This window comes from Citrus clementina, unplaced genomic scaffold (genome assembly GCF_000493195.1).
Source record: "Citrus clementina cultivar Clemenules unplaced genomic scaffold, Citrus_clementina_v1.0 scaffold_1, whole genome shotgun sequence".
NCBI lineage: Eukaryota > Viridiplantae > Streptophyta > Magnoliopsida > Sapindales > Rutaceae > Citrus > Citrus x clementina.
Genome location: NW_006263303.1, coordinates 20,258,819 through 20,269,032, shown reverse-complemented (window position 1 = coordinate 20,269,032; position 10,214 = coordinate 20,258,819). Strand labels below are relative to the sequence as shown.

Genomic DNA, 10,214 nt, shown 5'->3' with positions numbered 1-10,214 from the left:
ACAATTTTATTGTAAATTGTAAATAATACTTATGAAGAATTGAAATCATAATAATTTATTTGCTTGAACTGCAGGAATAATAATTAAAATGAGTTGTATTACTATTTATGTGTTTACTTTGTCTTAAAATCAAAATCAGAATGAGTTAAATTTATATGATAGGTGTATAAAAAATAGTTGATCAGTAACGCATGCATGCCCCACATTTTACATAATTACAACATGGATTATAATCTTTTCACCGGTGAGATATTGCTGTCCCTTCAATTTAAAATTAATTTCCTACGCAACTCCAATTATCAGAATCTCCTATAAATACCAAAGCTCAGACAAGTCCTTGAAGCACACCAAGCCCAAAGGAATTATATCATCATTTAGCTAGCTAGGCCTAATTAACCAGAGAATAAGATAATGGCACTTCAAGATTCAGAAGTTCCTTCTTCCATTCTGAATGCTACAGCCGGCAACCGTCCCACAGCTAGTTATCATCCCACCCTCTGGGGGGAAAAATTCCTTGACCATTCTTCTGTTGACGACTCTGTGGTAATTAATAATGTTCATATTCGAGTACTTTCTTGGCGTGTATTTTCATAGCAAAAGTATCTAACTTACACTTTTGTCAATGAACATGTCAACTTTCTCTCTTGCGTATGTAGGCAATGGATGCCACAATTGATCAAGACGAATTTGAAGCACTTAAGCAAAAAATAAAGAACATGTTAATCTCACCAACCGATAAGTCTTTCCAAAAATTGAGCTTGATTGATGCCGTCCAACGCTTGGGAGTGGCTTACCATTTTGAGAGGGAGATAGAAGATGAACTAGAAAAACGGCTTACCATTTTGAGAGGGAGATAGAAGATGAACTAGAAAAACTATCTCATGATGAGTATGATGGCAACGATGTACACACCGTTGCTCTTCGATTTCGGTTACTCAGACAACAAGGATATCGCATATCATGCGGTAATAAAATCTTTATCATAGCTTATAACTCTTCTTTAATCTCTATGTATTTCAGACCAAAACATTTATATAGTATATTTGTCTCTATTAAAAATCTAACAAATTATTCTTTACTTTTCAATTGTTATCCATGTCAGTTTTACATAAAAAAACAAATAGAATTTAATCTTAAAGGGTAAGATCCAACGTTTTAAAAAAGTTCTGAAAATTCAAAAAGATTAATTGGCCAATTGGCTAAACAAATCTAGAGACTAGCTAAATGGGAGTTTGCCCTTTTATACATATCGCTACCTGAACTATATGGTTTAAATCAATTAAGACCATTATGTGAGATTGATATCAGTCGAATTACTCTGACTGGGAAAGCAGATATTTTTGGCGGTTTCAAAGATGATCGAGGAAAGTTCAAGGTATCCTTAATTAATGATTTGACCGGCATGCTAAGTTTGTATGAGGCTGCACATCTTCGCATTCGCGGGGAAGATATCCTGGATGAAGCCGTAGCTTTCACTACTTCTCACCTGGAATCAATGGTTACTCAAGTAAGCCCTCAGCTTTCTGATGAAATACTTCATGCGTTGAATAGGCCCATCCGCAGAGGCTTACCAAGGCTAGAGGCAATCTATTACATCGACCTCTACTCGCAAGATGATTCAAAGGATAAAGCAATATTACTAAAGTTTGCAAAACTAGATTTTTCCATGCTTCAAGTAATTCACCGCAAGGAGTTAAGTATCATCACAGAGTAAGTTCAAAATTTTTAGACGATAACTTCAAATTTAACTGAATAAATATTTACGACTAGACTGACACTACTTGAATTTTTAGGTGGTGGAAAATTTTAGATGTTGAAATAAATCTGCCATATGCTAGAAACAGAGTTGTAGAATGCTATTTTTGGGCAATGGGAGTGTATTTTGAGCCTCGATACTCCTTTGCAAGAAAGATATTGTCCAAAGTAATTGCAATGGCATCCATTTTAGATGATACCTACGACGCCTATGGCACACTTGAAGAACTTGAGCTCTTTACAAATGCTATCAAAAGGTCAAGTTCACGAAATCTACTCAACCTATTCAGCTCAGTTAATTGTATGTATCTTTAGTTAAAATTAAATTTCCTATTTATATTTTCTAAGATGGGAGGTTTTGTCACTTGATTTTCAGGTGGGATATTAGCAATATAGATGTACTTCCGAAGTACATTAAACTGATTTATCAAGAACTCTTGGATGTTTTTGGTGAAGCTGAGGAGCAAATCTCAAAGGAAGGACGGACATATTGCATGTCATATGTCATACAAGCGGTAAATTATATATATATATATATTGGGGCTGGTGCCAAAAATGGCTTTCAACCTTGCTCTTATTACTATTAAAGTTATAATATTTGTTTACCAGGTGAAGAAAGTAGTCCAAGCCTACTTTGAGGAAGCCAAGTGGTGCAATGAAGGTTATTTTCCAAAAGTAGAGGAGTATATGCAAGTTTCACTCGTGACAACTTGCTATCATATGCTGGCAACGGCTTCTTTTCTTGGTATGGGAAAGATTGCTGATAAGCTGGCCTTTGAAAGGATCTCCAATTACCCTGAAATTGTGAAAGCCTCCGAAGTTATTTGCAGACTTATGGATGATATAGTGTCTCATGAGGTACAGTATATATTAATATTGATGCATGGTTATAAATTCATCGTCTTATTATTATTATTGTTAACTTCTGTGTTTGTAGTTTGAACAAAAAAGAAAGCATGTTGCCTCGGGTATTGAATGTTACATGAAGCAGCATGGCGTCTCTGATGAAGAGGTAATTAAAGTATTCCGCAAAGAAATATCAAATGGATGAAAAGATATAAATGAAGGATTCCTGAAACCAACAGAAGTGGCAATGCCTCTCCTTGAGCGCATTCTCAATCTTGCACGGGTGATGGATGTTATTTACAAGGATGATGATGGCTACACCAACTCTTATGTGATCAAAGACTACATCACCACATTGCTTGAGAAGCCTGTTCCCTTCTGAGTAGTTTCTGCGATGCAGATTACATCCTATATAAACTACTAGTGTTGTCTTTTGGAATAAGCTCTGCAATTTATTCCTCAAGAGTACTTATGTGCTGCTGTCATCACAATTATCAAATTCTGCCCTACAATTAATAAAGGTTTACTTGTATTCCTGTACTACAATTAATAAAGTTTTACCTGCATATTTTCATTGATTTGCACCATAACACTGTAAATCTTACCACACTGGATTTCAACATCTACCAAATATCTATTCTTAATTCTATCTCCATTTTAATCTCGGTTATCACCTGTGCTAAGGTTCTTGACCCTCCGGAATCCAAAAATAACATTCTTTTACTCATCTGGAAATGCGAAAATACTAAAATGACCATTTTCCCCTTAAATCTATTGCTAATAATTTTTTACACCAGGTTTTGACAAATCTTAATAAATTGGGCGTTTCAACTAGAAAAATTAATATTTTATCATCCAATAGATACATGGCGCATCAATTAAGAGTCCAATTGGGACTCAACTATTGAGATCCCCAACATTACTCTTTGGTAAAGCACTCGTAACTTTGTTCCTGAAGCTAAATAGATTTTCCCTCCCAACAAATGGTAAAAGAGCATTATATCCACTCAATTGATACAGTAAAACCTTTTCATAGTTATAATGTTGTGATCAACTAATTTTATTTCTATGAGAAGGTTATAACTAGGGGTGGGCATCGGATCGGATTTGGATTTGAAGGCAAATCCGATTGGATGAAGTTTGAGCGATCTGATCGGATTTGGTTCGGATCGGATCGGATTCGGATCAATCCGAATCATCCGATCGGATCTGCACTATAAACAAAAAAAAATAAAATTAAATAAATAAGCTAAAGTGCTAAAAAAATAAGTTTAACTCATGTTCGGATTTGGACTTCGGACTTCGGAATTCGGATCACCAGTGCAGTCACCACTCACCAGTTCACACTTAATATTGTTCACTCACTCTCAGATCTTACATCTCACTCTCAGTCACAGACTCACAACACACTGAGCACAGGTCACAGCCAACTGAGCCAAGTACCAACTCAAAGTCTCAAACTGTCAAACACTCAAACTGACATTAACAAAAGACACAGGACTCAGCGAGCACGAGCAGCAGAGCAAAAGCAAAATGCCAAAACCAGCTTCATCCCGTCATCTGTCTTCAACCCATTAACGAGTAACGACCACGCCAAAACTCAGCTCCCGCCGGCCCACTGACACCAATCGACTGGAAGCTAGCCGATTTCGACTGAAACCCAGGCGAACGGAACCTAATTAATCGACTTAAAACCAGCTGAAACCCAGCTGACAGCTGCCTCTTCAACCACCCAAACTGATCACATCCAGCGCCGGCCAGTTGCCACGCCAAACGCTGATAATCCACTTCCACTATTTCTCGAGCACCTAGCAACTTTATTCATGGTAAGCAATTAAACCCGACCCATGACAATTGAAACTTTGAAAGTTAACACAACTCACTTAGAATTTCATGCTTCTTTTCGACTTTTAGGGATTTTTTTGTTGCCTTGCGGGTAAGTTGGTAAGTGGTAACTGTTTGGAAAATGAAAATCCGAAAATGCCACCAAATGGTTTGGGCCAAACCCGAGAGCAAGCGGCTAGCCGCTTGCAAACTGTCCCCAAACCCGTGAGCAAGACATGAATTATTATGTTTTTCCTTTTATTTTTTCTAATGTATGATTATTCATTTGTAATATTAGTTGAGAAAGACATGAATATGTATTGATGTAAAATTCAAATTTATTAATTATTAAATAATCATCATTATTTAATGTATGATTATTCATTTATAACATTAGTTTATTAATTATTAATAAACTAAGGAACAATATCAATTCTTTAAAATTAAAAATTCAACTTCATACCGTACATTGTGGTAGTAGAATTATTTTATGATAAGTTAATGTCATTAATTGCTTTATTTCCAAATAATAATTTGATAAATGAATTTGTATAGCTAGTAAGCTAGGCTGAAGAGATTATATATAGTCAAAAGTTATATTTATTTTTTAGTTGAAAATTCATAAACGGAAGTTACAGAACAATGATGATTGATATGATTTTTGTATTTTCAGATGACTGGACATTCAAAATCAAATTCCAATGATGATGATGAAGTTGAAAGTGTACAAGTACCCACAAAAAAGACAAATACAAAGCGGAAGAATCCAACTCAGAGACGACCAATGAAGAAAAGATCTGAGACATGGAATCATTACACTGTACTTGAGGACAATCAATATAAAGCAAAGTGCAACTATTGTGGCAAGATATATCAGTGTCATCCTAGGTTTGATGGGATTAGCAATATGGGAACTCATTTAAAAGTATGTGAAACATACTTGAACGTGAAGCGAGAGCAAGATGAAAGACAACAAAAATTGGCAGCCGAGAGTGGTGAAGGAAATGCAAGTAATATGGTTTTGGCCAAAGGATGGAGTCAAGAAGCTTGTAGAAGGGCAGTTAGTAAAATGATTATCTTGGGCGAGTTGCCGCTTAATTTTGTTGACAACAAAGGGTTTAGGCATTTTTGCAATGTAGCTGTTCCTCAGTTTATTATGCCATCTCGGAGAACTATTAGTAGAGATGTTATGGATATGTTCTTGGAAGAAAAAGGAATTTTGAAGAGTTTGATATGTAAGAATAAGCATAGAGTGTCTCTTACAACTGACATATGGACTTCAGTTCAAAACATGAGTTATATGGTAATCACAGCTCACTTTATTGATAGTGATTGGTGTTTACATAGGAAGATTATTAGTTTCAGCGTGATTGAAGACCATAAAGGGAAGTCCATTGGCAAAAAGATTGAGTCTTGTTTGCTTGAATGGGGAATAGAGAGGGTGTGTGCAATAACTGTTGATAATGCGTCGGGCAATGATGTTGCTATTGATTATGTGAAGAACCAAATGCTTATGTGGAAGAATGTTGATGCACTTGTGTTGCGGGGTGATTACATGCATGTGCGTTGTTGTGCACATATCTTAAATTTGATTGTCACTGGGGGGTTAAAAGAGTTGCATGCCTCAGTTGCCGGTATTCGGAATGTTGTGAAGTATGTAAGATCATCCTCTTCGAGATTAAAAGCATTTAAACAGTGTGTAGATCATGTGAAAGGCCCGAATGGGACTGTGGTTTTAGATTGTATCACTAGGTGGAATTCCACCTATTTGATGTTGATGACTGCCTTGAAATTTCGGGAAGCATTTGAGAGGATGGCGGAAGTGGATAAACCGTATGAAGCATACTTTAGAGAGGAAGAAAACGGGAAAAAAGGGTGAGGCCATCTGAGCTTGAAGATTGGGAACATGCCGAAAGAATTGTGAGGTTTTTAAAGATCTTTTATGATGCTACATTGACTTTTTCAGCCTCTTTGAGTGTCACTTCTAATCTTTGTTACGATACAATTGGCTTAATCGAGAATTCATTGAGTGCATTAGAAAAAAGCAAAGATGTTTATGTGCATTTGATGGCTTCTAGTACGAGGGAAAAATATGACAAATATTGGGAGTGCACGGAGAAAATCAACGAAATCTTGATTATTGCCTCAATACTTGATCCGCGCTGCAAAATGGATTTTACTAAACATATTTTTAGTATGATTTTTTCCAATGATAGTGCAAAGATTGAAGAAATGGTCGCAGTGATGAAAGGCTTGTTGAATTCACTTTTTGATGCATATAGTGGATGGAACTCCTCACCACCATTGCCTAGTGAGAGTTTTCGTAGTGGCAGTGCCAGTGGTGGTGGTGGCGGTTCTAGTTCTTCTCCGCACCTTATAGATGACACGGATCGGCAACAAGGGTACATAATGGAACATGGTGATGAAACTTTACGAGTTGCTCGTCCTTTTCTTGGATATGCTAAGAAAGTTTTAATTCAAAACGAGGGTAAGCTTGTGACGACCGAGGTGGAAAGATACTTACTTAACCCGATTGAAGATCCTAGTAATGATAAACTAAATGTTTTATTATGGTGGAAGGTGAACGGGTCGAAGTATCCGATATTGCAGAAAATAGCAAGGGATATCCTTGCAATTCCGGTATCCACTGTGGCTTCGGAGTCCGCCTTCAGCACTGGGGGTCGTATCATTGATGAATATAGGAGTTCTTTAACTCCCACTATGATTGAAGCATTGATTTGCACTGAAAATTGGTTGCAGTCTAAACTTTTTGCCACTCCTATCTACGACCTTAATCAAGAGTTGAAAGATCATATATATCAAATGGAGTTACAAGAGGGTAACTTTTTTATATTACATTTTATATAGAATACCTTTTAAATTTATTATAACACATTTTTTATATTATTCATGCACTAATTATAAGTTATTATGTTTTTTTTTTCATTTTAAAGAGTATGTACAATCACAAGCTTCAACAATTACAAGTTACAACGATGGGTGCTAGTATTCGTCATGATATTTGAATAGGTAAGGTAACTCTTAAATTTAATAAATCTTTTGGTTTCAAGGTATTATATTTATAATTGTTTTACTTTTGGTTTTAAGTCAATTGTAACATGATAATTGTTTGTGATCTTATGTTAGGAAAATTGAAGTTGGTAGTTGGAAAGCAAAAGTTAAGGACTCATCAAAGTGTGTTGTGAGTTTAATTTGATGTTATTGTACTTTTGGTTTGAGGAACTTGTAGTCTATCTAAATGTTTTTAGATGATAATTTTTATTTTGGTTTATTTTATTGTTGGATGATATAATGATAATATTTATTTTTTGATTTTGTGTTGTTTATTTATTTGGAGACTTGGAGTAATGTTTAATTGTTTATTTTGTGTTGTTTGTTGGGAGACTTGGAGTAATGTTTATTTTGTGTTGTTTACTTGGAGACTTAGAGTTGGAGCAAAGTTTATTTTGTGTTGTTTATTTAGAGACTTGGAGCAATGTTTATTTTATGTTGCTTATTTGGAGTCTTGGACTTGGAGTAATGTTTATGCACCTAACTTGTAAGAGCATTACTAATTAAATGAAATGGGAGTGTTTGTACAAAATGAATGCATATGAGAATATAAATGGGTCGTTGATTATAAATTATTAGATTATTAGATTTGATTACTTAAATGTTTTCATTTTAATGGTTTATAACTTTATATTTTTTTTATTTTTGTGAATGGAAACTTTGCATCGGCTTGTTTTCTTGGTATATGTCAATGCCATATTGTCAAGGAAACAATACAATATAGATTATTAGATTGTCATTTGTTAGCTTGTTTTCATTTTCTTTTTTTTTTAATGGTTAATAAGTTTTCATTAATTATAGATTTCATAATTTTTTTGTGAGAATTGTGACAAAGGTCCAAATCCGATTTCAATCCGAATTAATCCGAATCCAAAATATAATCCGAATCCGAAATCCAAACTCATCCGATCCGAATTATTCGCATCCGATCCGAATTATTCGGATCGGATGAAAATTCGGATGAATTTTTTTTCAATCCGAATTATCCGAAATCCGATCGGATTCATCCGAATCCGAAATTGCCCACCCCTAGTTATAACTTAAAAGAGGTATAGTTAAAAAAATTATTGTTTTTATTAGCTACCTTTAGTACAAGTGATATAGAGGTAAAATATGCATTATATTAATAATTTAATAATAGAGCAAGTCAAATAATATGGATAGGCATTGACAATAGGGATAGATATAATTTTAAAAAACACGCATATATTTTTTGTAACATACAGATAATTATTACTATATGGAGGCAAGTTCCTTAAAATGAAATCTAAAAAAATTATAATTTATTATAATATGGAATTTATTCTTATTTATAACTAGTTCAAGTTGGGATTAAGATTTTTATAACTAGAGATGGTTTGCCAAAGGTGTATGTTGACCAGCTTGAAACCTCTTCAGTATGGAAATAATTGAACTACCTAAAATTTCTTCTATTTCCCAACCGTTGTGGATGGAGTCCATATGCATAATTCAACATAATTAATTTAGTATATCTCATAAAAAATTCCTTGGAAATTATAATTTCGCCCGTCAATCTTGACTAAATTTCTCTTTAGATTGTTTGAATAATTATATTAATATGCTTTTACTTGATCACAAATTTAATTAATTATATATTATAAAATTAATTAATGGTTGTTTGTGCTAACAAGTTAATGTCATGTCTCTTTTAGCGGGAATAGGCTCCTCATTATTTTAGGAAAATTTATAAAAATAGCCATAAAACTTTTGCATTTTTCAATTTTGACCTCCCAAAGTTTTTTCTATCATAACTAGCCAAACATCCTATTTTTGGACTAAATTACCTTCATCACTTTCATCAAATTTACAAAGGCATGCCACTTTTTCAATTCCAACACAACTAAATACGGATCTTCCTTAACAACTTAACAAACTTCATCACTCTCAACAAACTCCATCACTCTCAATAAATCAACAAATTCCATCAAACAAGCATTGCATAATTGAAGATATAATTATCAATTTGAGAGCTTCTTAAGGTTAGTTTATGCTCTTACCATAACCTAAACTTTTAATCTATTGATTTTATCATTTAAGTTCGAAATTAAAGTGGGTTTTTGTTGCAAAAGTTGTTATTTTTCATTAATAAAACAAAGTGATTTGTTAAAGTACTTAGTTTGAGTTGAGAAATGAAGATAAATAATTGAAACCCTTAAAAAATCAAGCAAAAAAAAAAACCCAGAACAAGTGAGATAGGCGCCTGTCGCACATAAACCCACTGGTTTTTTGTGAGATAGGCGCCTGTCCCACTGCCTGTCTCACTTGTTTCCACTGGTTTTATGTGAGACAAGCACTTGTCCCACTGCTTGTCCCACTAAATTTAAGCTATTTTCTGAAAATCATTACTTGGGCTACATGTGTCCATTTTTGGCGTATAATATACCGTTTCGAAGCTTACGACGAGACAAATTAAATCTAAAATCATATACTTCATTTCAGCTATATAAATGTAGTGCATATTCACTTTATCTATTTTGTAGCATGTAATCTTATATCTTTTGTTTTTTTATATAATTTTTAGGTTTAATGGATTTCGTTGTGCTTCAATTATGTTACCACGGTTGATGAGAGACGTTAATAGATGGTCGTACGGAGTACGTGAATGCCAAGAATACAACATTTTTAGTTCGAAAAGATTGTAAGTTTGAGCAATATCTGGCAAGGGTATATGAAGTTTTACAGATAAATTCTAACGA

General features: G+C 34.2%; 1 protein-coding gene across 1 annotated transcript; it reads left to right on the top strand.

The window, feature by feature from the left end:
• The first annotated feature begins 411 nt into the window (after window positions 1-411).
• LOC112095876 (alpha-copaene synthase-like) lies at window positions 412-2,806 on the top strand. Its single transcript, XM_024178484.1, has 8 exons — window positions 412-543; window positions 657-787; window positions 832-965; window positions 1,335-1,710; window positions 1,794-2,012; window positions 2,132-2,270; window positions 2,365-2,613; window positions 2,693-2,806. The coding sequence occupies exons 1-8, from the start codon at window positions 412-414 to the stop codon at window positions 2,804-2,806; spliced, it is 1,494 nt and encodes a 497-aa protein (XP_024034252.1).
• The last annotated feature ends 7,408 nt before the right edge of the window (window positions 2,807-10,214 follow it).

What these genes read in the sequence shown, in the direction of transcription:
- LOC112095876 (XM_024178484.1), top strand. Translation starts at nt 412, where the DNA reads ATGGCACTTCAAGATTCAGAAGTTCCTTCTTCCATTCTGAATGCTACA. An exon ending in GAGTTAAGTATCATCACAGA is followed by an intron (nt 1,711 to 1,793) that starts GTAAGTTCAAAA and finishes TTGAATTTTTAG; the next exon opens with GTGGTGGAAAATTTTAGATG. An exon ending in TGTCATATGTCATACAAGCG is followed by an intron (nt 2,271 to 2,364) that starts GTAAATTATATA and finishes TTTGTTTACCAG; the next exon opens with GTGAAGAAAGTAGTCCAAGC.